Consider the following 26,222-nt stretch of genomic DNA (forward strand, 5'->3'; position numbering starts at 1 on the left):
TGCTGCTGCGTGTTCGCTGAGTGTTCGCTAGTAAGGAGCTGCCAAACAGACAGAGAGAGGTTAGAACCTCTCTCCATCCCTGACGTCACGGCCTCTGGCGCCCACCACTCCATTTCTACAGACCCACCAGGGGGGGGGGGGAACTGGCTGGCAGCGTCAGGTTGCCAGGTTCAGATCAATTAAGTGCCAACAGGCTCTGAACCGACGTCACCGGCGTCTTCCGCCTCTTCACGGCTCAGCTGAGGCACAATAAAGTGGAAGTGGCTCCGAGTGAAACCCTGAATAGTCAATCTAGGTGTTTGACAGAACAAAAGGCCGCTGCACTCAGGGAGGACTAAATGTTTGCACATTATTCCCCCTCCTGATTTAAGACGTCGCGTTTAAGTAACAGAAACGAGGAGGTAAAATAAAAAGGATTCTCCACCTCTCGTTAATACCAGACTAGTGAGATTTTATGTCAACTCATTACTTCTAAGGAAATGTTTGTCACTAAGGCCATTACAGGGATGACTCATTTCTGCAGGAAGACTGGTGCTCTTTGATTACTAAAGATTTTGGCTCGCAATGAATAAGACACATTTCGAGAGAAGTGGCGCAGATCCCACGGGAATAAACCATAAAATGTGTGTGTGCATGTTTAACAAAAAGTTGTATTTTTTTTTTTTTTTTTTTTTGGGATGTTCAAAGTGCACTTTCCACCTCGACCAGACAACAGAGTATCAGCAGCTACTAGAACAGAGCTCTCTGTTGTCCCCGGGCCCTTTGTGCTGTAACAGCACTTTATAGCAGCCGAGGACCAGCAGCTTCACCAGGAACACAAAACACACAAAGAGTTATAAATGTCAGCTGACATTTTAGCTGCAGCACCTTCCATTCCTGGAAGGAACAACAAACAAAAGAAGAAGAAGAAGGACGACCAGAGGTCTTTGTGTTGAAGTTGCATTGTAATTGCATTTATTTCTCCATTATATATATTCACATTCATAGCAGTTTCACTACAGCAAAGAAACTATTCTGTCTCTACAGTCATGAAGAAATAAAAATCACTAAAGTGAAAGTTGAGGACAGCAAAGTGTATCAGTGAATAAAAAAAAAAAAAAGAAAATCAGATGTCATTTGCAGAAAACAAGCTCGGCCTTTTTGTCCCACTGCAAAAAATATCACCAGTGTGGAGTGGCCTTGATTTTTGCAAATAAACAAATAACACTCTTTATGAGGAAAAAAAAAAAAAAAATCCACATTAAGGGATGTAACACGCTAAGGGAAATTAATGCTGACTCTGATTTGTCACTTTCAAAACACTTTCAAACTCCTCTCTCCAAGAAAAAAAAATAAAATAAAAAATTAAACAAAAATTTGCAAATACTTCAGAGGATACAGTACACGACAACCCTTTGTTTCAAACACTAGAGCTGGTAGCTTTAAGGAGAGATTGACTGGCCTTAGCTCTGGCTGCAGAAACGTGCAGCAGAGAAAGTGGTTATTTCTCATACTTGTCATGAGCTCACGCTCTGATGAAAACACCTGCATGAGGTGCGTAAGGACGACTCGTTCTCCGTCTTTGCATGAGTGGAGATAAACAAACAGCTTCTGAATGTCGCCTGCTTTCGAGTGAACAGGATGATGGTGAGAACGGTGCGTTAACAGCAATGATTTCAAATCCAACATCACAAGAAGCAAACACAAAAGTTAGTCAGAGGGGCCGAGAGAAACCTGGTTCCAGGTCAGAACTCGGCCTGGAGGCCGGGCCATACCTGCCTCCCACAGCTCCCTCGGGTCCCTTCTGTTAGCGCACACAAAGCTCAGAACAAGGGGTCTGTTGACGGGCTGAGGTAAAACGATGCGCCTGCTGTCCTGCCATCCGTGGAGACGGGAGGACAGGATGGCAGGAAACAGGCCCGGATGGAAGGACAGTCTTCTCTTGTGCGTCATATTTCACCTCCTAACCTAATTCCAGCTACAGTATCGCTCACCAGTAACAACTTCCTGAATGGACGGCGTCACGCGACCGTGCACCAGAGAGAGATAGAGAGAGAGGCCTCTCATGCTAACAAGTTCCTCTCCCTTAAACGAGGCCTCTGTGTTTTCTGTCGTGATTTAACCTCCTGAGACCTTGCGTCCACATGTGAGGACATTTCAGCAGATTGAAACAACTGAAACTTGTTTAGTTACACTTATTAACTTTTATCAAATTTAACAAATTCTGTCGATAGTAAGAAGCTACAGCTAATTAGCTCGTCAGTTAGCTAAAGTCCTCGTTTGAGGACACTGGGACTTCATTGTCTGCAATTCTGCTTTTGCTGAGATATTAAAATAAACAGTTTTCTATTTTGTTGACTTCATTATAAAATAACATGAAATAATCCCCATGTTTGTTTTTTGTTATTGTTTTAAAAATGGACTTCCTGTTCAAAGTTTTTATACGTCCTGGGTCCAACTAATCCCAGACACCTTGGAGAAATTAAAAATTAAAAATGCATAGCAGACAAAAGCTCAGGTCTCAAGAGGTTAAAGTGAAGAGTCCATAGTCAAGACTAAATGCTCCCAATAACGTCCTGCTTCGTTAAGTTAAAGTCTAGAAAAGATGACTGGTTAGGATCTCCCAAAATACTTTTAAGTTATTAAGTTTGTCTTTTGGTGTCCCTCATATCTTTAAGAGCAAAAGTCAGGAGGGTTTGAGTTTGAGTGGCAAAATAAGCAGCACTCATATAAGACCTACTCATAATAAGGTTGAGTGCAATGAACTGACTCACTCTCACCGTCCCATTAAGGTTTAACTGGAGTCAGTCTCCACTAAACCTCGATTTTAAGACAAAAACAAAGGGGGAGCATTTCCACCGCGAAGGCTTCTATTAACGGCTGAGTCTGAGGGGCAGTTCTGTGGAGGGAGACTCTAGCGGAGACGGGAGGACGGGACAGGACATAAGAGGAAGTATCTGGCAAAGCAAAGCAGTGGTCAAGAACAGCCCCCTGGGACGTCGGTGTCTTTCTCGGTCAAAACAAGACTCCCTGGATGTTTTCAGGACCTCGATGAAGCGCCAGCTGCACCGTGTTCTGCCTGCAGATGTGTCACGGTGGCTGATGTGTGTGGGGGTTTTTTTTGTTTCTGTTGTGCGTATGAGGTGTTGTACCGACAGCATTAAGAGTCACTGAGCCTGCAGAAGGAACCCATAATACGGGCTTGTTTCTTCCCCATGACTGTTTATTTTAGAAACAGCATATAAGATACGTTTTTTTTTTTGTTTGTTTTTTTAATACTTCTATTTAATACATTTGGAATAACGTCCAGCATTGGGAAAACGGGAATGTGATTAAACTATGGTGAGAATACATTAAAATAACCAGTAGTGTGTCTCCTCTGTAAAAACCGTGTCGGTTCACGGGATCTCTGGCTCTGACGTGCACGAACGCAGACGTCTTGAGGCGAAAGCTACTTCATTTTCTTTTAAAAGTGTGCGCCGGGTGGAAAAGAAACGAAAGGAGCGAGAGATGAAACGGGTCGAGGATTAGCTGCGGTGGATTTTGCAGGATTAAATCTGCGTCCTGCGTGGGTGGAATTATCGGGAATAATGTGATAACGGTTCCCTCTCGTGACGAGCCAGCTCCATGTCTTCCCTTTTTTCTTTCTTTCTTTTTCTTTTCTTTTGTCGTCTGGCTGTATGTTTGTGTGCGTGTTGTTACGAGTGAGTGAAAACCTTCTGAGGCATCGACAGACACGCAACAAAAAAAAAAACAAAAAAAAAAAGAAGCCAGTAACATAAGTCCTGCCTGTTCAGGCTCCGGTCAGTGACAGCATGGGTCAGGTGACCGGGGCCAGCAATAAGATCCCCGTGAACTTTTCCTAATAACTAAACCAGCAGGGGATGAAGGTGCCAGGTGTGGGCACACTGATATTTTGTACCTATGCTTCTTATAAAAAAAAACTGCTGACAGGCAGACTCACGTAACACCAGGGGGAGAAGCAGGTGCACCGTACAGCATGTTTGAAGGTGTACAATAGTGTGTTGTGACTGCAGTGTTTACCGTGTCCTCTCTTCAACAGTGGGACATTGACAGCGGTGTCAATGGAATCCCTGCAGGAAACATCCAGCTTCCACAAACAAGCTCCCCAAACAATGCACGCCGGCTTTTTTACAGACACGCGACCTCCTCTCAGCCTTTTCACTCCTCCTTCTTTGGCTTACACTCATTTTTTTACACCGATCAGCCACAACATTAAAACCTAGCAACGGGCGATGTGCGTAACTTTGACCGTAACTTTAACGCAATTCCCCGTTCTGCTGGGAAACTTTTGCAGCTTTTAGTCATTCATGTGGGCTTAGACATGTAGCGCCCACCTAAAGCAGCAGCCAACCGCAGCAGGATGCAACAACTCCATCAAACTTTTCCCTCGGAAAAGCCCACGTCCAGTCTCAGATGCTGCTTTGGAGGCTCCAAAGGGAGCCCGAGTCAGACGGTCGTAATGTTATGCCCGATCGGTGTTTAAAACAGCGGCGTAGAGAACGGAGGCAGTGTAGCTGTGAAATGGATTGGACTGCAGATAATAAAAACAAGTGTGGATATGCTCCAGACTTTAAAAATAGCACCCTTAATTCAGGGGAACGCAACAAACGAGGGCGAGCTGGTAAAAAACAAAAAAATCCCTTTAAAAACGAGGTTTCAGTCGCCAACAAAACTCATAAAATACTAAGTTGTATTGTTTCACTGGACCATATAAATGACATGTATGTGCTGGGAGACAGTGTGTGTGTGTAGGGAGGGGGGGCGTGTGAAAGGACTGGTAAAGGACGAGGTAAAAGTATTAATCAAACATATACAGTCACTCTCCTCACGCATACATACACACTCCCCAAAAAAGGTGCTCAGGTCACTCCCCGTAGAATTAAAACATAATGGTTTAAAAAGTAAGATAATACTCGATATATAGCAGGTTAATATAACTACACTGGTTTCCATGGTAACTAGGTCGTCCAATCTGGGTTTTGGGGGACTGACGTTAACACTACAGCGTCTTCTCGGTGAGAGGACACACGTTAGACTACCGTACTAGTTGGACATTAGGGCGGTGGGAGCGGAGAGACCGTGGTGGACCGGTCGCCGTAGCAACGCAGGTGCGGGAGCGCCACACCGCGATGAAGGCTGGGGGTTGGGGATCTGGCAGTGAGACGTGTCCATGATCACTCGGGGTTACGGGGGCGGGTGCGGCCACCTTCCCTCTCGCCCCGTGCTCTTCGTAGACCCCCGTACCTCATGACCTCTTCCTGGCCACCTCGGCGTCCTGGCACTCCACGGCCGACAGCGCTATGAGCATCTGGGCGGCGTAGTAGGTGGCCATGATGATGGCGCGCGAGTGCGGCACGGGGAAGCAGAACTTGTTGACGGCGATGGTGAGGTCGGACACCATGAAGAGCACGGCGCCCAGGCAGGCGGACAGCTTGGTCCACGTCCACAGGTCGTTGGCGAGCTGCAGGCCCGCGATGGCCCTCCAGCCCATGAAGCCGATCAGGGCGATGTACACGGCCACCAGGTAGGTGAACGGGCCCGACAGGTAGGGGTAGAGCAGCAGGTAGCTCACAGACGACACGGCAGAGATCACCAGGCCGGCGCGCACGTTAAGAGGCTTCATCCCAAAGGCAGACGAGTAGAGGATGTGGGTGATGGCGAACATCAAAAGACCTGCAGGACATCAGAAAGAGTGTAATTTAGACTGACAGCTAACGTGGCTAAGCTAATAAACGTCTGGATTCCCGCCACTTTTAGACCGATCGTTAAAAGTTCCTTCCTTTAAAAACACATCATTAAAATAATAAAAACAATAATTTATTTTTATTTCATAGTGTGTTCATTCTAATTTATTGTTTCCACACTTTTCATATTCATACAATAATTAATTTTAGATCCTAATAACAGACAGAGGCGGTCATGGATAGACGTAAGTATCCTAGTATGTACTGAGAGTCAGTCTATAGGTAATATAGGTACTTTCTATCTACTGCAAAATAATGATACTAATCCATAATTAAACTTTGAAGTGAAACACTTTGATTACATCTCGTCTCTCATGTTTGTAGTTTTGAAAACTGTAACAACAGTCACTCATTTGGACGTCGAGGTGAAATTAAGACCTTCAAAAAATATTGACATAATGTGTCCTTCTTCCGGGACAAGCTGTGCTAACTGCACTAAGAACTGTCTCTCGTCTCTCATGTTTGTAGTTTTCCACTACAGTGATTATCAACAGGGGGCCCGCAGACCCCTTGTGGTCCATCGTGAAAATTTTATAAAAGAGGTCATTTATAGAAATAAGATTATTTTACTCAAATATGTTTGAGGACTTTATATAACTAAACCACAGAGGACTTTTTCCTCAAATTACATCCGTTTCACACGTGTAATTTACTGTATTTTAAGATATTTTATGACGAGAACTCGCTCCCGGTTGCATTGTTCAAAGTTTCTGCACAACTTAACAAGATCTCCATCCGTTTTCAAATTATGAGGCCCCCTACTGTTTCAGTGGGCGAAAACCATTCATTTTTTAATAATGCACTTTGTTGTTAAAGATCTGCAGAAAGGTGTCGTGGGAGACTCATTAACTTGCATGTTCTGATTAGCACTTGAAATAGAGCTAAGATCATTTTTAATCTGCCCCAGGGCAGCGCTCAGGGTGGATCAAATATATGCAGGTTGAAAACCACTGAAAACTGCAATAACACTCACTAATTTGGATGTGAAACTGAAATTAAGACCTTTAGAAAATGTGAAATAATGTGACAAGCTGTGTTGACTGCACTAATAACCGACTAACACAGTCTGAGTAATAAATACCCAACGTTCATTTTCAAACCTGTTTGACCAAGAGGACGTTCTCTTCAAATTATTTATGCCTTTGTGGGTTCAAATCTAAAGTAAACAATAGCAGGGATGTAAGAAAGACCCAGGTTGGAATAAATCATAATGTAACAATCCATTTTAATAAAGACAGTCCTCCAGACGAGACTCAGCACATAAAGATCCTCCTCACCGTGGACGAAGTAGCCCTGCTCCTGCCAGATGAGGAAGGCATCGCCCAGAGCGGAAAAGATGAGACCGGCCAGGATCTTGCGGGCGCTGGCGTGAGCGCCGAGGAAGCTGAAACCGTGGGCCAGTAAAAAGACCCACAGGCAGAAGATGGGCAGACATTTGATCAAGGCGCTGAACCAGGACGGGCTGGAGGTGGGCAGCCACAGGACGAAGTACACACAGGTAGCCTTGAAGAACGGCACCAGTTTGGGGCCTTCGCTCTTCACCTGAAAGCAGATTTAACATTTACACTGTGAGCTAAGCCGTGCAGCAGGTAGGACTGTGCAAAGTTAAACAGAACGCCTTGTGTTTGAAATTGCAAATGTCACGGTCACATCTCGACATCAGCGGAAACTTTGGAGATGTGAGGCCCACTTGATGTGGTTATTAGCTCGTCACGTGCATTTGTTTTGTGGTCGAAAGAGCATTTGGCAGAAACAGCAAAGCAGAAGCGGGTTTTTTTTTTTTGACTCCATGTAACCTTTTTCATTTCTCCCTTTTGACCTCCTTTGCCACCCTATTGCTTTTTTTCTTCCTCTTTGTATCTAAAGTTTGTGTAGCACATTCAAGGCTCAGGTTCTTCTTCCCAACCGTGTTACCAGATATATTTCTTTCTGTCCAAATAGCTAAAGGCCAACAGGGTAACAAACACACACACACACACACACACACACACACACACACACACACACACACACACACACACACACAAAAAAAACTAGAACAAGAAGCTTTCAAAACATTTCTGAAAAGACCACCTACTGATGCTTCGGAGAATCACTAGAACCACTCTCAAGTCAGAAAGGCCGGGGGATCAAAAGACAGAAAAGACAGAAAAGTTGGGAGGGAGGCGAATGAAATTTCACTAGAGCTGAAACCACTGGGGGACAGAAGGAGGAGGAGGAGGAGGAAGACGGGGTGTAACAGCAGAAGAATTCAAAAGACTCGTCAAGAGCGCCTGATTTTATGTCTCAAGTCCAAATTTCTCCAGTTACCCCCTTTGCATCTTTCTCCACAAACACTCTGTGGTAAGAGAAAACAATCTGCTCTGATCTCAAAGTTCACATAAATAAGTAGAGGGGATTAAAGGAAACAAGAGTAAAGAGGAAAGCCAACCATTGGGGAAACAAGCAGAGACCGAATTACAGTGCACGATCAAATAGAAGGTTTGAGTGACTTCACGCTTGGCCCTGGCCTGGCGTAGCTGATAGGACTTCCAGCACAGGTTCACGAACACGTTTCAACAAAATAAAGACTTAAACAAGCCAGGAGGACGCTAAGAAGCAGCTAAGAACCTTGTCAGACTGCAGCACTGCACCTTTTTTTCTAAAGACGTCTGTATATTTAACATTCTGCTGCTTAAACCCTGTTCGCACCTGATTAGTTTTACCTGGAGACCTCTGGTAATTTGTAATAATCACGGAGGTTGTCTGTGATTTTAATCCAGTGCGAATTGTCCATGTCCGTGATTTGTAAAGTAAAATTTACACTAACTCAGAGGTCCTCTTAGTAATCCCGTATGCATCGACATCTCTGTGATTTACAGGTGAGTTTTTACTTTTCTGCCTCTTGTCACTTAAGAATCACGACAGATGTGCTTAATTCAAAGTGTGGACGGATGTTAGAGCTGAACTATTCACCTGTTCAGACGAATTAAACCATTAAATCACCCATTAATGTGTTCATTGTTAAAGGTGGAGCAGATTTAAATACCGACAGGTTGCTGGTAATCTCCTCCCCCTCCAGGGATAAACAGTAGCAAAAATATATTTTTATCATCTATTATAATTTGCAAAGTAATTAAACCTGTCTGTGATGCGCTGGAGTGAGACGGGAAGTAGCAGAGCCGTAGCAAAGCAGCGTGAAGTTGATTAAAACACACGTTTCGTTCATTCCGTGTGAATGCGCCACATGAAACACAGACGCAGGAGGTTACATGTGAATCACAGGACGTCCTCAGGTGAAACTAATCCCGTGTGAACAGGGCTAATGACTCCTGCAACAAAACACAAAATGCCGGGATCGGCTGAGGCCGAGACACCCCATGGTTTTTTTTTTTGTGTGTGACTCAGTCAGTAGCTGTTGTCCAGATGTGGACATTTTATTTCAAACCAGCCTCTTGAGCTGCTGAATGAAATTCACATGTATCAGAGATTTCCATTTAAAGCTCGTTCTTTAACTTTATGTTTTATATATAAATGCACATGTTTCTACCATGGGTGTTATTCTGTACTTTCCATATTTTTCTCACATTGCATTTGTAAAAATCTTTTCAAGTACATTCTGGTGCTTTTGGACGCACCATGCAAACATGATTCCTTTAAACACCGCTAATACAAGTCATACAAGTAAAGGCTAGTTCACCATGATGATACCATGATGGGAAAAAGAGGAATAACAGGTTTGTCGCTGTCTGCTCTGATACGATCAAAATATGTATTGGAACAAGATGAGAACTGTTGGCATGCGGCGACTTTTATGGACTAAAGATGAGCCTGAGATGTTGGCTGATGCGTATCTGCCGTCAAATAACTTCCAGCCATTTGTAGTGTTGCGTGACATGCTCATTTTTTTCACGCTATTATTAGATAAAAACCTTTAAGTTAAACATTTGATGCTTTGATCATTTTTAAGCTGATAACTTATCTCTACCACCTGAGCTGCTGCCGCACATTAGCTTAGCCGAGTTTCTGATCATGCAGTAAAGACGAAAGAACATGCATCCTGAACAAAATTGCAAAGTGAGTATAATTTCATTCATGAATAATTGTGTGGACTAGGCTAAGTTATCCATCTTGATTAATTCCTGATTAAAAACACTGTTGTAGAAGAAAAGATAATTCCCATAATTCAATACAATTCTTGGAACTCAAAAAGACTAATGGAAACTGTTGTGTTGAAACATTTGGTTTTTTTTTAGAGTGCACTGGGACTTGGGGAATTAAAATACTGAGTCAATTTTATTGAATCACCAAAACTTGAAGCCAGTTCAATGCCAAGTGATGCAGAAATATCAGTTTAGACTGCACACGACAGTGAAGTTGATCTTAGTACCAAAAACACTGAGTCAAGCAAACGCATTAAATATTGTTTGTAACTTCACCCGAGCAGAAGTACGTGATGCAACACGATGATTTCACAGCTTTCAAACCAGTCAAGAGGTTGTTGTATATAGGTGGATAAAAGCGACGAGGACTTTCTGTATCCTGCTCCACTTAAGATACTTCCACTCTCTTCTAGATGGACGTAACAATAGCAGAGGGATAAGACTAAAGTTGGATTCATAATGGGAACTAATGTACTCCACTTCATCGTGCACTTTGTCACGCTTGTGTATCTGGGTGAACGGTGGGTCCATCTATTCTGTCAAAACACTGGCAGCTGTCCCAGACCAGACTATATCAAAAGTCTGCTTATCAGGTCACCGGTGTCTGACTAATCAGAGGGAACACAAAAACACAACTTATCTCTGTGTGTCATTACACAGATAGGGCCCGTGTATTATTTATACTGTAAGGAGAGTGTGATGACTGTATAGATAATAAGATAATCAAGGTTAGTTTGATTGTTGTCTGTGGAAAGGGGGGGGGGGGGGGGGGGGGGGGCGTGGATCAACAGTCTAATCAGGGTCTGGGAAGGTGAAAAATAAAGGCTCCAGGAAGGAAGGTGAGGGGAAGTCAGAGATTCTCATAACCTCTGGTCCAATTCACCCTGTGTTTGGGCTACACTTTACAGTTGTGCTTCCCATTGTTTTCACGCAATCTGCGGACATAACAAAAAGAAAACAGCGCCAAGTATAAGGGTCAGACATGACACAAACACCTACAGGCTCTTTTGGAGTATTTCAGGACGTATGGTGCGTTCCATGCCCCCATAGTCGGATTTTCGGATCAGAAACTCGTAGAATCCTCACTTCCCCCGAGATGAGTTTCCAAGATGGCCGCCCCATGCGCAAACAGTAATTAGCAGCTCTTATAATATTCAGTTTATTAGCACTTCTGATTAGTTTTTGTTGCATTAAACAGTATTTTTCCACATATATACGTTGAAATGCTGTGTAAGCGGTGTAAGTTTTTCATGTGTTATATGGGAACTACAAGCCCATGCTGCGCTAACAACGGCTAAAAACAATAGCCTGGTAAAAACAAAACAGTGGTCACACTATCGTGGCAAACTGTATTTAATAGTGTATTTTTTTCTATATTTAGTGGAAACAATTAAAACATTTGAATATTTGTTATAAATTTCTGCCTCGTGTGATCTCGTAGTTCTCATCATTGTAAAAACTCATGAGTTGGTTCAAGTTATCTGTTCCATTCACAATTTGCGTAGCTTGAACAGCCTAAATTTAGTTTGACATTATAGTAATAATATTAGTTAATATCGAGAACTTTAATTTCACTCTGCACTCAAACAATGTAAATATTGAACAAGTTTCCACCAAGTTATATTTGGACAAGGCCGGAGCTTTCAAGGACACGGCCATCTAGTTTTCTGACTTCTGTACCTGGAACGCAGGTAACTCAGGCGTGACGTCTCGGCTCCAACTTCCAAGGCAAATGGAACGCGCCAATAGACGCTGTAACCTATGTACGTAACTCATCCTTCTGGTTCGCTGTGTCTTTTTGCCAATTTAGGTTAATATTTGTTTCCTCTTCCTGCTTCTTTTTCAACTATGGCGACTGAAACTTTTACCGAACTTTCGTGATCGTGAGTATACATACAAATGTCTGTATCCCTGTATGTATCCGTGTCTGTGACTGGTCCGCTTTCGTTGCGTGTTTCCGCTTTAGTATTTCCGGCTGCTTCTCCATCTCTGACTTTGTTTTGGAATTAATAAAGATGGAAGATATCAAGGAAAGGTTAGCGGAGGAGCTTTCAGAGATACAGACATTTCTATGACTCATGTTTGACACTGTTGAGAAGTAAAGCAGGAAGTAGAAATAAAAATTAACCTGACTGGCAAAAAAAAAAAAAAAGCACACAGCGCCAACTAGTGTTTGGGTGGTGTCATGTTTAAAAGCCTAGGCTGCCTATAAAGCACATACAGCACACATACAAAATAACACAATTTAACTTGGCGCTCTGTAAAAGCAATTTTGTTCAGTTGGATTAAATTGGAAAGAATTATGACAACATCCGTCATCAGAATATTGCTGTTTTTCTAATATCACCTACCACTGCCTGTGTAATATCTCTCCTAACCCACTCAAGTAAAAAGTGATTATTGCAGCAAATTCTTCCATCAAGGAGGCGTCAAATTGCTTTCTGGATGTAATAAAGTGCTCTACAGTGGCTCTAACAGCTTCATTTCTCTCAGGGTCAACCCTCCTGTGGTTGTTTTTGTTACACTTGATTGAGATGTGTGTGGTTATGCAGCACGGTATCATCTCAGCCGTAACCTACTCCGGCCAAATTCATTGAGGCGTCAGTTTGTCTGCAGGAACAACGGAGAGACGGGGACATTAGCAATGGATGTTAGTCCTGTGTGACAGTCGGCTATTGCCAGTGTAAATAATAAGCGCAGGAAGCGAGGAATCAAACGAGTGTGTTTGCATATATGCTGCATGTGCTACATACAGATTACTGGCTGTAAACACCGGCCTGCAGGGGGGTTAAGGTTGGGGTTAACCTGTTAAACAATAATACAGTTAATTATTGGCTGTATTTGCATGGTTACTTAAAAACAAAGGATGTTTTGCAGACATCATTGTTTTCTCAATGGCATCCAAAACTGATGAAATCAGTGTAAAATGATGTAAGTTTATACAAACCATCAGAAACTAGAGCGCATGTAGAGACACGCGGCTGCAGGACGCAAACATAATCCGACTAAAGCGCTGTATTAAAGCACCTTACAACATCCAGCAGGGATGCCATCTAATAAACCATTCAGGGCGTCAGAAACATGATACACCAAAATATTCAAAGGCCGCTTAAGTCTGGTTTACTCAACAGAGGGCAGACGGAAACTGTAACATAAGTACGTTCCTGGCAGGCACAGCTGGCATGTGAGTCATATGACAGTGTTATTTCTTTATAGCATCACACAGCGCTGTTTCCCTCCATCTTACGGCTGCTTCAGCTCCTGGGATAACCTGAGGTCAATCGCAGACAAGCAGTACAAGTGCAGGGTTCCTTCCAGTTCACTCGGTCTTGGGTGAATAATTTGTTAACATGTACACACGATTTATTTTAAGTGCGCAGAGTTCGGTTCACTCGGGGGGCAAGTGAGTAGTTTTATGTGTAGGCTACAGGCGGAAACCCAACAACAAGTACAATGTCCACATTTTTTAAGTACATCATGCTCTCTGTGTAAGTACACTCAAGACAGCGTGAGTTAATCTAAGTCCATTCATTCATTCAGTTTCTGTAACCACTTGTCATTAGTCAAACCTTCCACTGTGCCGCCCCTTATCTGAAACCAAAGGAGTTTAAAAACAGAATGATTTTTGTTTGCGATGGTTAATGTGATGTGTTGCGATGATCACAAAGTCGATCACATGCGTTACAGGGAAACAGCGCTTTCCAAAAAGTCTCCTTTCCTTTTCACAGCAAACCCTGAACCTGCACAGACAGCGTCCTCACTCGTCACTGGGGCAACTAATCTGTACAGAAAGCATTCCTTCACACAAGCTCCTCTCCCCAAAGCGCACATCAGGGCTTCTACCGGCCGGGTCACACCGCACCATCTTGTATGACCCCTGCAAACGGGGTAAAATTTCATAGCAGCACTGTCAAAGTAAGAAGATGCTGGCGCCAGTTAAATTATTCATCCGTGCAGCTTTCCTTTTTCTTTTTTTTTTGTCAGCTCAGAGCATTTCCTAGCTGGGTCGATTATGGGACTGTGTAGCCTACACAATAGTCTATATAAAGCACAACTACAGCAAATGAGATGAAAAGAAAGGCAGCCACAGCCAAATGCTGCTGCTGCTGCTGCTGCTGCTGCTACAAACTGCACGGCGCATGCGTCACTGGAGGGTACAGGAAAGGAGAAAAAAAAGAACAGAAAAAAGCTTGTCACATGAGATAACAGGGTTTTCTTTTTTGTCCGCGGCGGGTGCTTTTCACCCCTGTTTAAAAAAAAAAAACGTCCTTATGTTCGCTGAATGCCGATGAGGAAGGAAGAGGCTGTCAAGGAAGCGGCTTCACGGAAAAGTTCCTGCACTGTGTCTTCACCGCGCACAGACGCATTGTGTAAAACGGTCGAGGCGATAACACGGCGTAGCGGGTGTCTGCGTTTTAATTAATTAAATAGTTTCTTTCTGTCCGAGTCTTACTTAACGGGATCGTTAAAAGATGGACACGCCAAGAGAGCACGCGCTTGGCCTTCCGAGACGAACTGTGACAAGCTATGAATAACAACGACTATAAGACAATAAAAGCGGGGATTTACGAGTCTGGACAATGCGGGTACAAAATAATAGAAGCGAGGACCTGTCTCCGTGATTCCTGTTGTCTTGGGACTAGCTTAAATGTCTCTATGTTTTAGTTGCAAACGCTGGTATTTTAGGATGATACTCACCACTGTGACCGGAGAAACCATTTCTCCTTTGCTGGCGTCCGGGACTATTTAAAAAAAAAAAAAAAAAAAGAAGAGGAAAATAGCAGCTAAAGTGGCTTGGGTCTCCTTGTTTATGTTGTACTGACTGAAGAGGGATGCCGATTGTTTTTGTTCTCGATCTGGGGGGCGGTCCGACGTCTGGTGGGAGGGGCCTCGAGGCCGCAACGTGGGGTAGACCCCCTCGCCCTTAGCCAATAGGATCAGAGAGTAGCGGGGCGAAGGGCGTGGTCAGGGGGTGAGGGACGCCCTGATAGGAGGAGTCGCTGGTGTTTACAATTACATATGGGAGCAGATGGCCTGTATTTAAATGGTTGATATGTGTCGAGGTTATTTTTGATTGTGCATTCACGATGCAGCATGAATGGGTGAGATCGGAGGTGAGAAATGCAACAAAAATACACCCAAAAAACAAATGCTGATCTATTTAAACGATAGGGGACTATTCAGTTCATACTGTACTGATTTCTAATATATATATATAGTTGTAATTTACACCAAAATTAAATTTCGGTGCAATGTCTCAGAGCACAGCAGGAATACTGACAGAAATAAATATACATTTAAAAAAATTGTATGAAAAGATAAATAAAACATAAATAGTTTGCACTGTCTAATCACAGGGTAATATTTCTCAGAAATATGACTCAGAAGTCCTTATCAATATCTATTTTGACTAAGGTTTATGAAGTTACACATAATTTGACACAAATGACACATTATTTGTCCCGCAATGGGGAAATTACATTTACAACTGCGTACAAAATATTAAAAAAAATAAAATAAAAATAGTATTTAACATCCCATTGCATATAACATACTACAGCTTGCTAGCTAGCTTGTAAACAACTCTAAAAAAGAGATCATTGCTTACATACCCACATTTGGTCCAAATATAGTTTTCATTGCAGGATCTTGACTTGCAGCTCTGCAGCCCATTTCTATTTGAGTTACTTCCAACAAAAGAGATAAGATCATTTGTCACGTACACAGTTATACATAGTGCAATGCACTGTGAAATTTGTTTTTGTACCTACAACCAGTGGTAAAAAAAAAACAAACAAACAAAAAAAAAACAGTCAGAATTTCACACAGAACACACACACAAAAAGTATAGACGTATAACTGAGAAAAATAAAATTAAATATGTAAACTCATGTGTACATATACATGCTTTACAAGGTTTTAAAGCGAATAATGTGCAAAAGGAAGCCATATAAATAAATTTGCCTCAGACAGTAACTGTGAAACACGTGTTTGTGTAATCAAGAGTTGAATAGATTTGGTTATCGATGCCACATCACATTTCTAGAATATTCCGCATATCTACAATAGTGGCGACACCTTGTGGCCTGTAAAGGTCAACATTGCAGGAAAAAAAATGGGACGAAAGGCGGAATTTCCAGCCACAAAAAAAAATAAAATAAAAAAAACTGCATGCGTGTACTTGAAATATATTTTTCTTTTTTCTTGTTCCGTAAATTTCTATCCGATCTGCAAAAATACGGCAATGCTATCTAAAATTAAACACAATTAGCGTGTTATTCCTAATATTGATATTGCTATTTCGACGACTTCCTCCACAAAACCGGAGGTGCGCACAGGGGAGTCATCTCACTTCCGCTGACTCCTCTTTGGACCTTTAAGTCTTGGTTCTTTTATCGCTGCTATCCTCTGCCGACACCCGGCGTTTGTTGTGGCTGTTTTTTTTTGTGCTGTTTTTCTTCTCAGTAGGATTTAGTTTAAGTGCCAATATTTGGATGGATCTGGCTTTAGATGGGATGTTATCGGGAAACGGGGCGAGTTCGTCTTTCGGGCTTCTTGGTTAGCTGACGTCCACGGTACGGACTGTAAGCTTAGCTAACTTTGCTAACGCGTGCTAATCGTACCGTGAAGAAGTAAAGTAGCAGCAAGTTTCTTCCTTTCTGTGGGCCGTATTTGATTATTAAAAATAGATTTCTTTATCGCTGTATAGCTGGGAGCGTTTTAATAACGCTTTAAAAGCTTAAACCACTGCGCTCCTGGTTCTGTATTACTCCACTGGATTCAGACAGCCAGCTTGCATCACATCACCAGCTGCCAAAATGATGGACTTTGATAACATATTGAACATCGCCAGGGAAAATCAGGGCGGCAGTGGTTCACAGGTGAGTTAAAGACTGATATTTGCACCCACTATTACCTCTGAGGCCAATCAGCAAGGCGAGGGTTTGTGAGCAACGTTGCCTGAGAGCCTCTGATAATGCAGTGAGCTGCCAACTCCTTAATTTGGGGTTTGAAGCATAGACTGTACATAAAGATGGATGGAGTGAACCTGAAGTACTAGAGCTCCCCCTGGTGACTGGCTCCTCCTCCTCCAAGTTAGCATTGGGACTTGGGCATAACTGAAATACAAGTTAATATTTGTGTGACTAAACTTGAAAAAATGTGTCTCACTAACAGCCGCTAACAGTCATTAACGCTGCTAGAGACGCAATGCATGATGGGATATCCACCACCCGTTGAGTGGCCACTACTTTTTGCAAAGCTCTATGGGAATTTTTGAGTTTCCTGTGTAGGACGTAGAATTTGATCACTAAGGTTTCAGACACTACTGAAAGGGGGGCGATTTCGGACAAAGTCACAAGGTAGCGCTCCTGGAAAATGGCGTCACTTTAGCCATTGCTAAAAGTGGGAACGCATTGTCCATATTTATACAATATATGGTTTGAAGAGGTGTAACTATGACCTATGATGTTTAGATCAATCTGCTTGATGAATAATAGTTTCTCAACCTTGTACTTAAGACATGGGAAAACTCTTATTTATTAACATGTAACCTGTATGTTTCTATGTACAATTTCTCTCTGTTTCATTAGAAGAGATACAGTTTACAAACTGGACCACCGAAGAAGGATCCGAAGTCGAAAGGCGTAAATCCTGCTGCTGTGCAAGCGCTTTTGAAGAAGCAAACTGTTGAGACCAGATTGAAAGGTACCCGTGACAACATCCGTTTGAGATCGTTATAATTTGATATTCATATTAGTATTGTACAGTGTGTGTTCTTTGTTTATTATTTATCGTGTGTTGACTATTTTTTTTCCTTCAGAACTGGAAATGAAGAAACAGAAGGAGGAACTAAACGCCAAGAGGGTTGAGTTGAAGTCGGATCGCAAAGCACGAGCCATGGCCTCCAGAACTAAGGACAATTTCCGGGGCTACAATGGTGTCCCGGTGGTAGAGGTTCCCAAGAAGAGGAGATCAAAACAAGAAATGCAGGATCAATCAACGGACGCAGGCAGATTTCAGAATAACTCATTTGACCCAGATGATGAGGATAATTATGAATATGAACAGTCAGATTCAGAGACCGAGCAGGAGCCACTGAGACCTGGGAGAACCACAGGTGTTGGTGGGAGCAAACCTGTTTCTAAAAAAGCCAGCGGGCCACCCAAACCTGCTCCGCCCCCCCTGAACTTTGCAGACTTGCTCAAATTGGCTGAGAAGAAGCAGTTTGAGCCAGTTGACCTCAAACCAAAGGCAATGAAAAAGGACGAAAGGCTTCGCACAGCTGATGAGATAAGAGAACTGGAGATGGAGCGCAAGGCCAAAAGGTCGGACAAAGATAGGGACAGAGATAGAGATAGAGACCGAGACAGAGACAGCAAATCTCAGTCTAGCTCTAGTTCAGTAAGAAAAAGCACTTTAGAAAAGGAACAGAATAACAGCAAACCACACAAGTCCTCCTTAGAAAAGTCCAGTGTGTCCAGTGGGTCAGGAAAGAAATCTCATCCAGCACTGACTAATGACAGAGGTCCCTCTTCTTCCAAACCCTCAGTTAGCGACAGAGAAAGAGACAGAGCCAAGACGTCTCACACCGATAGAGACCGATCCAAGACGAGCTTATCGAGTTCATCTGGCGCTATAAACGGTAAAATTCCCTCTAAGGCCACATCATCTCAGGGTTCAGCCAAACAGGGAGGTTCAAGGCCCTCATCTAGCCTCAAAGCCAGCACCTCAAGTGACCTTAGCAAAAAAGAAAGCTCGTCATCCCTTCAGAAAAGAGCTTCAGGTGTTCCTGGGACCAGGCCGTCTAGTACACCTGGCACAGGCCAGAAGTCTCACCATGGAAGCTCCCAACAGATGAGGCCTAGTCAGGGTGGCTCCTTAAAGCAGGGAGCCGCTACAGTTGGAGCCCATAAGTCTGGAAAGGGAGAACCATCAAGGCCTGGAGTTAATTCTGCTGTAAAATCTAGTAGTAATTCAGGAATGAGATCTTCTTCCGGTGGCCCTTCTAAACCTCAGGCAAGGCCCGGAGGCACACTCCAGGCAAAGGCTGGATCTGCGCCGCAGGCCAGGCCCGGTGCGAGCGGCCTACAGGGTCAGGCTGCAGGTAGAGGAGCCCGGCCTGCAGGGAATGGACTGGTACGGCCCGGTAGTCAAGGGATGGCACAAGGACGACCAGCTGGCAGCATGGGATCGGGACCCGGAAGACCCAAGTGCACTGTTGTGTCGGAGACTATCTCCTCTAAGAATGTTGGTGGAGCACGACCAGGAGGCCCTCCTCGGCCAGGCATGTCACAGAGACCTGGGATGCCGCCCAGGCCGGGAATGCCGCCCGGAATGGGAATGCCGCCGAGGCCGGGAATGCAGCCGAGGCCGGGAATGCCACCCAGACCGGGAATGCCACCCAGACCTGGAATGCCAAACAGACCGGGAATGCCTCCCAGGCCTATGATGAACAGACCGCCAGGTAATAAAGAGAGAGAAATGTGATGTTACTTTAACAACTGGATTTAGTTAACTGTGGACATTGTGTACAGATATGAGTAGTGGTTTACCTGTTATCTCTACAACACCTTTTAGTGCAGTGGTACAAAGTGGCTGAGGTCAGACAGATAAAGCTACTAACAAAACATTGGCAATAATACAGCTGCAAAAAAAGGTAAATAAAGCAGCACAGACGCCAATAAAGACGATGACTAGATAAGATAATATTACACTTTTGGGGGTATCGCGGAGTACACTTTTGCTTTCATCCTCTGAACACTCACCAGCTCCATAGGCTCAATATTTGCCGCTTGCATCTTATAATAAGACACAAAAAAAATGACTCAATATGTTCAGCATATTGCTGTAGTTTCTGTTCAGGTTTTGCATCTAATTAAATATGTTATTTTATTTGCTGATATTTTACAAGCAGTCAGTGTTCCAGAGTTTGTTTGGCAAAGCAAATGAAGCACGTCAGCAGCGCTCCGCAGCCTTTGTTATCATTACTGGGTCAGAGAGTGGCAATCTTTCTCACAGGAGGAGCAAAAACTTCAGTGTCATCAGCTTTTGGGTGTAAAATTAACTCTTGTCAACTCAAAAAAAAAAAAAAATCCTCAAATTGCATGAACACATGGACCCAAGCAAAATATTCTAGTATATATGTCAGTACACTATGAATATAAACTAATTTATTTTGTATTTATTATGCAGGACCAATGTTGCCCCCCATCACGTCTGCGTACAAGAGAAAATATGAGGATGAGGAAGATGAATATGATTCAGAGATGGACGATTTTATTGATGACGGAGGTGAAGAGCAAGACGAAATTTCCAGGCACATTAAGGAAATCTTTGGTTATGATCGATCGAGGTCAGTGTTCCTGTTCCCATAGATTCTAGTTTAAATACAGGGAGGCCTTTTACCCTGAAGTGTAAAGAAAAGTCTGTATGAAATGTGTCTTTTAACGTCCTCAGATACAAAGATGAGAGTGACTATGCCCTTAAATTTATGGAGAGCAGCTGGAAGGATGTGCAGAAAGAAGAGGCCAGGAGGTAATATGATGACGATGGATGTCACTTATTTTTGTGCCTGCATCTGTTGTATTCCTCCTTTTAATATGATGTAATTATTTCTGTGTTTCCTCGTTTCTCCTTTAGCCTGAAAATGGCTGTGCTGGAGGATCTGGAGGAGGAGAAAAAGGAGCAAGAGGAAATGAAAAAGAAAACTGTCAAGAGGCCAAGAAAAAACTGAAGCTTCGTCATAATAAAAAATAATCACGTGTCCCCTGAAAGCTGGGACCGTGGATCTGCCATTTCAACACTTTAAAACCCAGAGACTGTTTCCGTTTAGGCCCCGGATGTTTGGACAAGTGGAGTCGCGCCGGCTGAAGAGGAGAAAAAAAAAAGAAAAAAGACAAGACTTTTTAATAAAAGACAACCTGAAAAAAAGATAAATAATGCACAAATCATTCAGGCATTAGAATAGAAAGAATCTCCCAGTCTCCCCATTATATTTATTCCCCTTTCCCACTGAGTGCAGGGTTTACAACAGTTCCAAACTTTAAAAAGAGTTGAACTGCAAAGACAACTATTAATATGAAAGAGTGTGACTTTTTTTTAAGTCTAATGATGACATGTTGATAACATGCTATTTTTGAGCAGACGATGTTGCATATTTTTTACGAACAATCTTTGATTGTAAAGCCAGTTAAATATGCGGAAAATCATTTGACATGTTGTGTGTTTATTAAGGGTTTGACAGAAATCATTGCATAAATGGGTTTTATATAATTGTTGAGCTTTACTTAAGTGTTTATAGTATTGCTTTTTGGGATCTTACTGGAAACTTAATTGAATTAATTTACTTTTTCTTTAGATTATTTGGAGCGCCGTATAATTTATTTAAGCGATTTCGTGTTCAAAGTAAAAAACCTTCAGGCTGCTGGGTGAAGCGGGACCTGTCAATAGCGTTAGCATTAGCATCAAGTATGCTTGCGGCTTGCCGTAGCGTAAATGAGAAGTGGGCGGGGCGTCTGAAAGTTTGCGGAAGTTTTATTTTCCTACCGAGAAGTTTTGGAAGACTCGACTTGGAAGACGCGACAATATTCTTTATAGTTGAGTCGTGTTCGTGTTGTGGTGACACTTTGAGTAGATGGACCTCACCTCCGAGAAGATAGTGAAAATCCTGTCCAAGGTCAGTAATGAAAAGACGTTGCTCGCTTTCAGTTGTTTTTTTCTAAGGGGAGCCTTAATTGGTCGCTGTTAGCGGCGCAGGCTAGTTTATGTTAGCATTAACTGGCCGAACCCGCTCTGCTGCTTGACGTATGTGGAAGAAAAGGACACGAGGACATAACAGAAATACACTATAATTTTTTGTTAACATCTACTAATGTTAAAATAGGCAAGGCAGTAAGTTTTCTTTATACCTGCTTGTTCAAAAGCTAGCAAATGAAAGCTCCATGTACTACTGAGAACCAGGTAAAAGTCCAAGTCAAGCTGTCTACTCACAGTATCTGAGATGTGTGTTAAGACCCTGAGGAAGGTGACAAACAATAAATAAATAAATAAATAAATAATGAGCTTTAGTAGTGCTTGTATTTGTTGGGTTAGTATCACTACATCCATCACGAGCTTTGCTGTATTGTGGTGAACATATTCTCATTTCCATCCGAATCCCAGGTTAATATTTTTAATTTCCCTCCCCTCTGATTCCAGTACAAATTTCACGATGTTGCTGTCGAGGAGCTGCAGAAAATCCACAGAATCTACCCCAGGATGGTTCCATCCGCAGGCACATACAGTGAGCTTTTTTATTTTTATTTTTTAAATCTTTTCATCCACCTATTTTACACGTTTACGTTTCTCTTACATCCACTCATGACACTCCTGTGTGTGAATTTCAGCATTCAATGACAACTCGCAGAAAGATCTCCTAGAATTAAACGGAAACATACCCGTCAAGTATGAAGGTGAGTCTGGTTTAATTTTAACTGAGAGGGTTTTGTGATTTAATGATGCACACAGCAACTAACACATTGTTTTGTTTCGTTTTTGTGTCTTTGTCCTAAGGTCGCTCCTACAACTTCCCCGTTCAGCTGTGGCTCTTGCCCTCCTTCCCCTTCACTCCTCCTATTTGCCTCCTGAAACCCACTGAAAGCATGGTTGTCAGGGAGGGCAAACACGTTGACAACCGGGGACGGATTTACCTGCCGGGGCTGCACAACTGGGATTATGTAAAGCTTAACGTGTATTCATTCATTGTGACATGAATAATGTCCATACATCTGTCTTGTGAAATGCTCATGCTTCGTTACTTGCCGTTTCTTTTGCTCTAACAGCCAAAGTCAACCGTGGTTGGTCTTTTGAAAGAGATGAGTGCAAAGTTTGAGGAGGATCCTCCGCTGTCGGCGAAGACCACTGGAGAAAGCAAAGATCCTCATGAGCTCCTGACATTTGTCTCCAACCTCAAGATCAACGATGGTACCTGTTTGATATGAAGCTTTAATGTAGATAAGGGGCAGTGGGATAAATAATTAATTATAATGATGTTAATTAATGGCTTAACCCTGTGTCCTTTTAAAGTCGGATTCAGACACCACGATCAACCGCCCAACAAAGTTTCGGTTATCGGAGGAGGAGATTTAGGAATGGCGTCGGTGATGAGCATTTTATCTAAGGTAAAACACCTTTCAACAGTATGAGTCTAGGATTTTCATTATAATAGCACAAAGAGTCGGAGTCTCAGATTTTATTGTTTTGTTTTTCCTTTTGTACTTTTTGTCCAGTGTAAAGTGGATAAACTTGTTTTCATCGACATTGCTGAGAGTTCCACGAAGGGCGGCAGCACAGACCTAGAGATTTTCAATCTGCCACATGTGGAAATATCCAAGGGTATGTCACACTCTGCCCCGTCAGCGACACAACAGCGCTTCATTGCTGAGTCATCGCTGATGTCACATTGTTCTAAATGTAGAGCTTTTGGACAGCCCACTTGATGACTCACCTCAACCATGACATGCATTCAATAAATTCCACGGAGCTTCTGACTCTCCCAGAAGGATAAGATTAACTAATCTAACCTCAGGGATAAACTGAGGTTTTAGCACACTGTTTGTAACTAGAGACGACACTTTACGCTGACGACACTTTGTCCTGCCCTTCTGTGTTAGACTTGGCAGCCTCTGCAGGATCCAGGGTTGTGGTGGTGACGGCAAACGCGTGGAGTGGCGAGCAGTCGTACCTCAGCGTGGTTCAGACGAACGTGGACTTGTACAGACGAATAATCCCACATCTGGCGCGTCTGAGCCCTCACGCCGTGATGCTCATCGCGTCACAACCAGGTCGGTTTAACAGCGAGAACCGTTCCATCTGCAGACCGTCCTGCTCATTACACGGTTGTATCTTCAACTCCTTTTCCCTTTTCCCTTGATCCCATCCAGTGGACATCATGACCCACGTGGCCTGGAGGCAAAGCGGCCTCCCTCCGACGCAGGTGATCGGAGCCGGGTGTAACCTGGACTCAGAGAGACTAAGTCACGCCCTGGACATTAACCTGAACACTCATAAGCAGGCGTGGGTCATAGGAGAACTTTCAGACAACAAAGGTGAGCCGGAAAGAGTCAATTAAATATGTAAATGAAGCCCTCGTGTTGCAGTTAATTCTTTCATTATTTCCACCACGATTGCCCTTCGACTGGTTCTCTTGTTTGCACATCTGCCATTTAATTGTTTTGAACCCTAAGCAGCAATGTCGCCCTACCTGCCCGTCTTGTATGTTCTTTCCATTCTCAACACTTGTCATGCAAATTGATTGAGCATGTCGGTGTTTGTTTTTTTTTGTCCTCTAGTCGCTGTGATGAGTAACACTGGCCAGAGCTTCAACGGACAGACGGAGCTCGCATCAGGAAACGCCACTAAACCTCTCTTAGACAGGTACGTAAATCAGGAACCGAAGATTAAAGGTACTTTTGCAGTGCTGCGGGACACAGGTGGTGTAATTGGTGAGAGTCTTTTATACTTGTGCACTCATCAGTCTGGCTCCCGCTGTAATAACAGCACCTAAACACTAGTGGGCACTGTGTCTTTTTTTGCCATTCAGGTTAATTTTTTGTTTCCACTTCCTGCTTGACTTTCAACAATGGTGACTGAAACTTCTTCAAATACACATTAACATGATTCATATCTTAGTAAAGGGACAAATGGAGGCAGAAGACGTTATTTTCTTACGTTACTTTGTTTCCGCACGGAACGGGAGCTGTCTGATAATCGCTGTTTCACACAGCACCACACTGTTGCATGTTTGAAATGGGGAAAAAAATAATGAAATATTTGAACCCGTGCATTTTTAATGTTGAATGCAAAATGACAATCAAGTATATTTATAAATAGCACTAGACTGATATAGGACACATGTAGTAGGTAGGGGCCCCTGATCTAAACCACCTGTTAGTCTGTATATTTCAAAAGCATGATAGAAACAGTCCAGTTGGATTTTGTCGTGATAATTTAACATACCATGTCTTGTTTTTTTTATGCCTGCAGAGCGTTTGAGCTCATCAAGAATCGAGGGCAGCGTTCGTGGTCTGTGGGTCTGTCCGTTGCCGACATCACGAACAGCGTCTTAACAAACAAGAAGAAAACACACTCGGTCTCCACGCTGGCTCAGGTACAGAGTCTCACGTATTTTCCTTCATTATGTGTCGTGAGAGTGAAGTCATGAGCATAGAGGTGAACTAATAGCCGTCTGCATTTTATTTATTTATTTTTTTCTAGGGTTGGGGTGGAATAGGGGCAGAGGTGTTTCTCAGCCTGCCGTGCATCATGGGATCGAATGGTTCCACGCGCCTGGCCGGGGTGTCGCTGGGACAGGAAGAAGACTCCAAACTCAAGGACAGCATCACCTCCCTCTCCAGCCTCATGAGTCAGATCAGGTTATGAAGGATCGGAGGAGAAGCTGCTCGCTCACAGTTGCTGGACGGTGCCTATGCAGAAGTTACATGCAGTTTCCGTTTGGTACTAACACTGAAGTTTTTAATTTAAGAAAAATCTATTAAGCGTAAGACTTTATTCTCCATTGCCTTGGGCATTATGCACTAAAGCAATACTGTCAAATGCATTTTTTGTATTTAGACATATTTGGTCTCTGAATGATCTCATCTTGCACTAATGTTTTTTTTTTTTTTTTTTAACTTTTCCACGTGCGCACTCACGGAGTTTCTTAACCAAAGATGTGTGATCTATTTTTCTCTTGGAAAAAAATCAAGGTGACGGCAGATAAATATAAAGCATTTATATTATGTGCACTACGGAGGGGAGGGGAGGGGGGGTCACTTCAAAACTGACAGTTTGTATAGTTTTCACTTTTAAGATTATTATTACACCGATCAGCCACAACATTAAAACCAAACTAACGTTAAACAACTTGTGACGATTCTTCGGTGCTGGGAAACTTTTGGACCTAACATTCATTGGTGTGGATGTTACTTAGACATGTAGCACCCGCCCCCATAGCAATGACACTCCTTGATGGCAGCCTCACACAGACACACACTAAACGGTTTAGGAACAACTCAAAAAAACATGAAGAACAGCACAAGGTGTTGACCTGGCCTCCACATTCAGTAAATATCTGTGGGACGATCTAGAGGCCTGTTTTGGAAGGTGGTCATAATGTTATGCCTGATCGGTGTATATCAATTAGGAGAACCCTGTAAATGCCTCTGTGTTCTTTTTGTTTTTCTATTCGTTTACTCGTTTTAAAAAGACTTATGATATGAAGCAACCTTGGACAAACCTTTAGAAGGACTAAAGGAATCAGTGGATGTGCAATAAATTTCTGAAAGCAGATGTG

General features: G+C 43.0%; 3 protein-coding genes across 4 annotated transcripts; 2 read left to right on the forward strand and 1 right to left on the reverse strand.

Annotated features, from left to right (window-relative positions):
• Window positions 1-925: 925 nt before the first annotated feature.
• Window positions 926-15,625, reverse strand: tmem86a (transmembrane protein 86A). The gene is made up of 3 exons (XM_047596459.1): window positions 14,588-15,625; window positions 7,025-7,289; window positions 926-5,676 (listed from the first exon to the last, which is right to left on the reverse strand). The coding sequence occupies exons 1-3, from the start codon at window positions 14,606-14,608 to the stop codon at window positions 5,249-5,251; spliced, it is 714 nt and encodes a 237-aa protein (XP_047452415.1). The 5' UTR covers window positions 14,609-15,625; the 3' UTR covers window positions 926-5,248.
• Window positions 15,626-16,267: 642 nt separating this feature from the next.
• On the forward strand, window positions 16,268-21,099 carry spty2d1 (SPT2 chromatin protein domain containing 1). Of its 2 annotated transcripts, XM_047596457.1 has the most exons (7): window positions 16,268-16,770; window positions 17,482-17,596; window positions 17,712-19,275; window positions 19,312-19,355; window positions 20,084-20,243; window positions 20,348-20,425; window positions 20,531-21,099. In XM_047596457.1, the coding sequence occupies exons 1-7, from the start codon at window positions 16,708-16,710 to the stop codon at window positions 20,622-20,624; spliced, it is 2,118 nt and encodes a 705-aa protein (XP_047452413.1). In that variant the 5' UTR covers window positions 16,268-16,707; the 3' UTR covers window positions 20,625-21,099. The 2 variants fall into 2 exon arrangements, with proteins under 2 accessions (XP_047452413.1, XP_047452412.1); XM_047596456.1 differs by having other exon boundaries at window positions 16,269-16,770; window positions 17,712-19,355.
• A 158-nt stretch (window positions 21,100-21,257) lies between these two features.
• Window positions 21,258-26,216, forward strand: uevld (UEV and lactate/malate dehyrogenase domains). The gene is made up of 12 exons (XM_047596458.1): window positions 21,258-21,566; window positions 22,088-22,172; window positions 22,276-22,341; window positions 22,442-22,605; window positions 22,711-22,852; window positions 22,955-23,049; window positions 23,158-23,263; window positions 23,542-23,712; window positions 23,812-23,976; window positions 24,220-24,304; window positions 24,914-25,037; window positions 25,145-26,216. Exons 1-12 carry the CDS (start codon window positions 21,525-21,527, stop codon window positions 25,307-25,309), a joined length of 1,410 nt encoding a protein of 469 aa, XP_047452414.1. The 5' UTR covers window positions 21,258-21,524; the 3' UTR covers window positions 25,310-26,216.
• Window positions 26,217-26,222: the final 6 nt, after the last annotated feature.

Source organism: Mugil cephalus, chromosome 10 (genome assembly GCF_022458985.1).
Source record: "Mugil cephalus isolate CIBA_MC_2020 chromosome 10, CIBA_Mcephalus_1.1, whole genome shotgun sequence".
Taxonomy (NCBI): domain Eukaryota; kingdom Metazoa; phylum Chordata; class Actinopteri; order Mugiliformes; family Mugilidae; genus Mugil; species Mugil cephalus.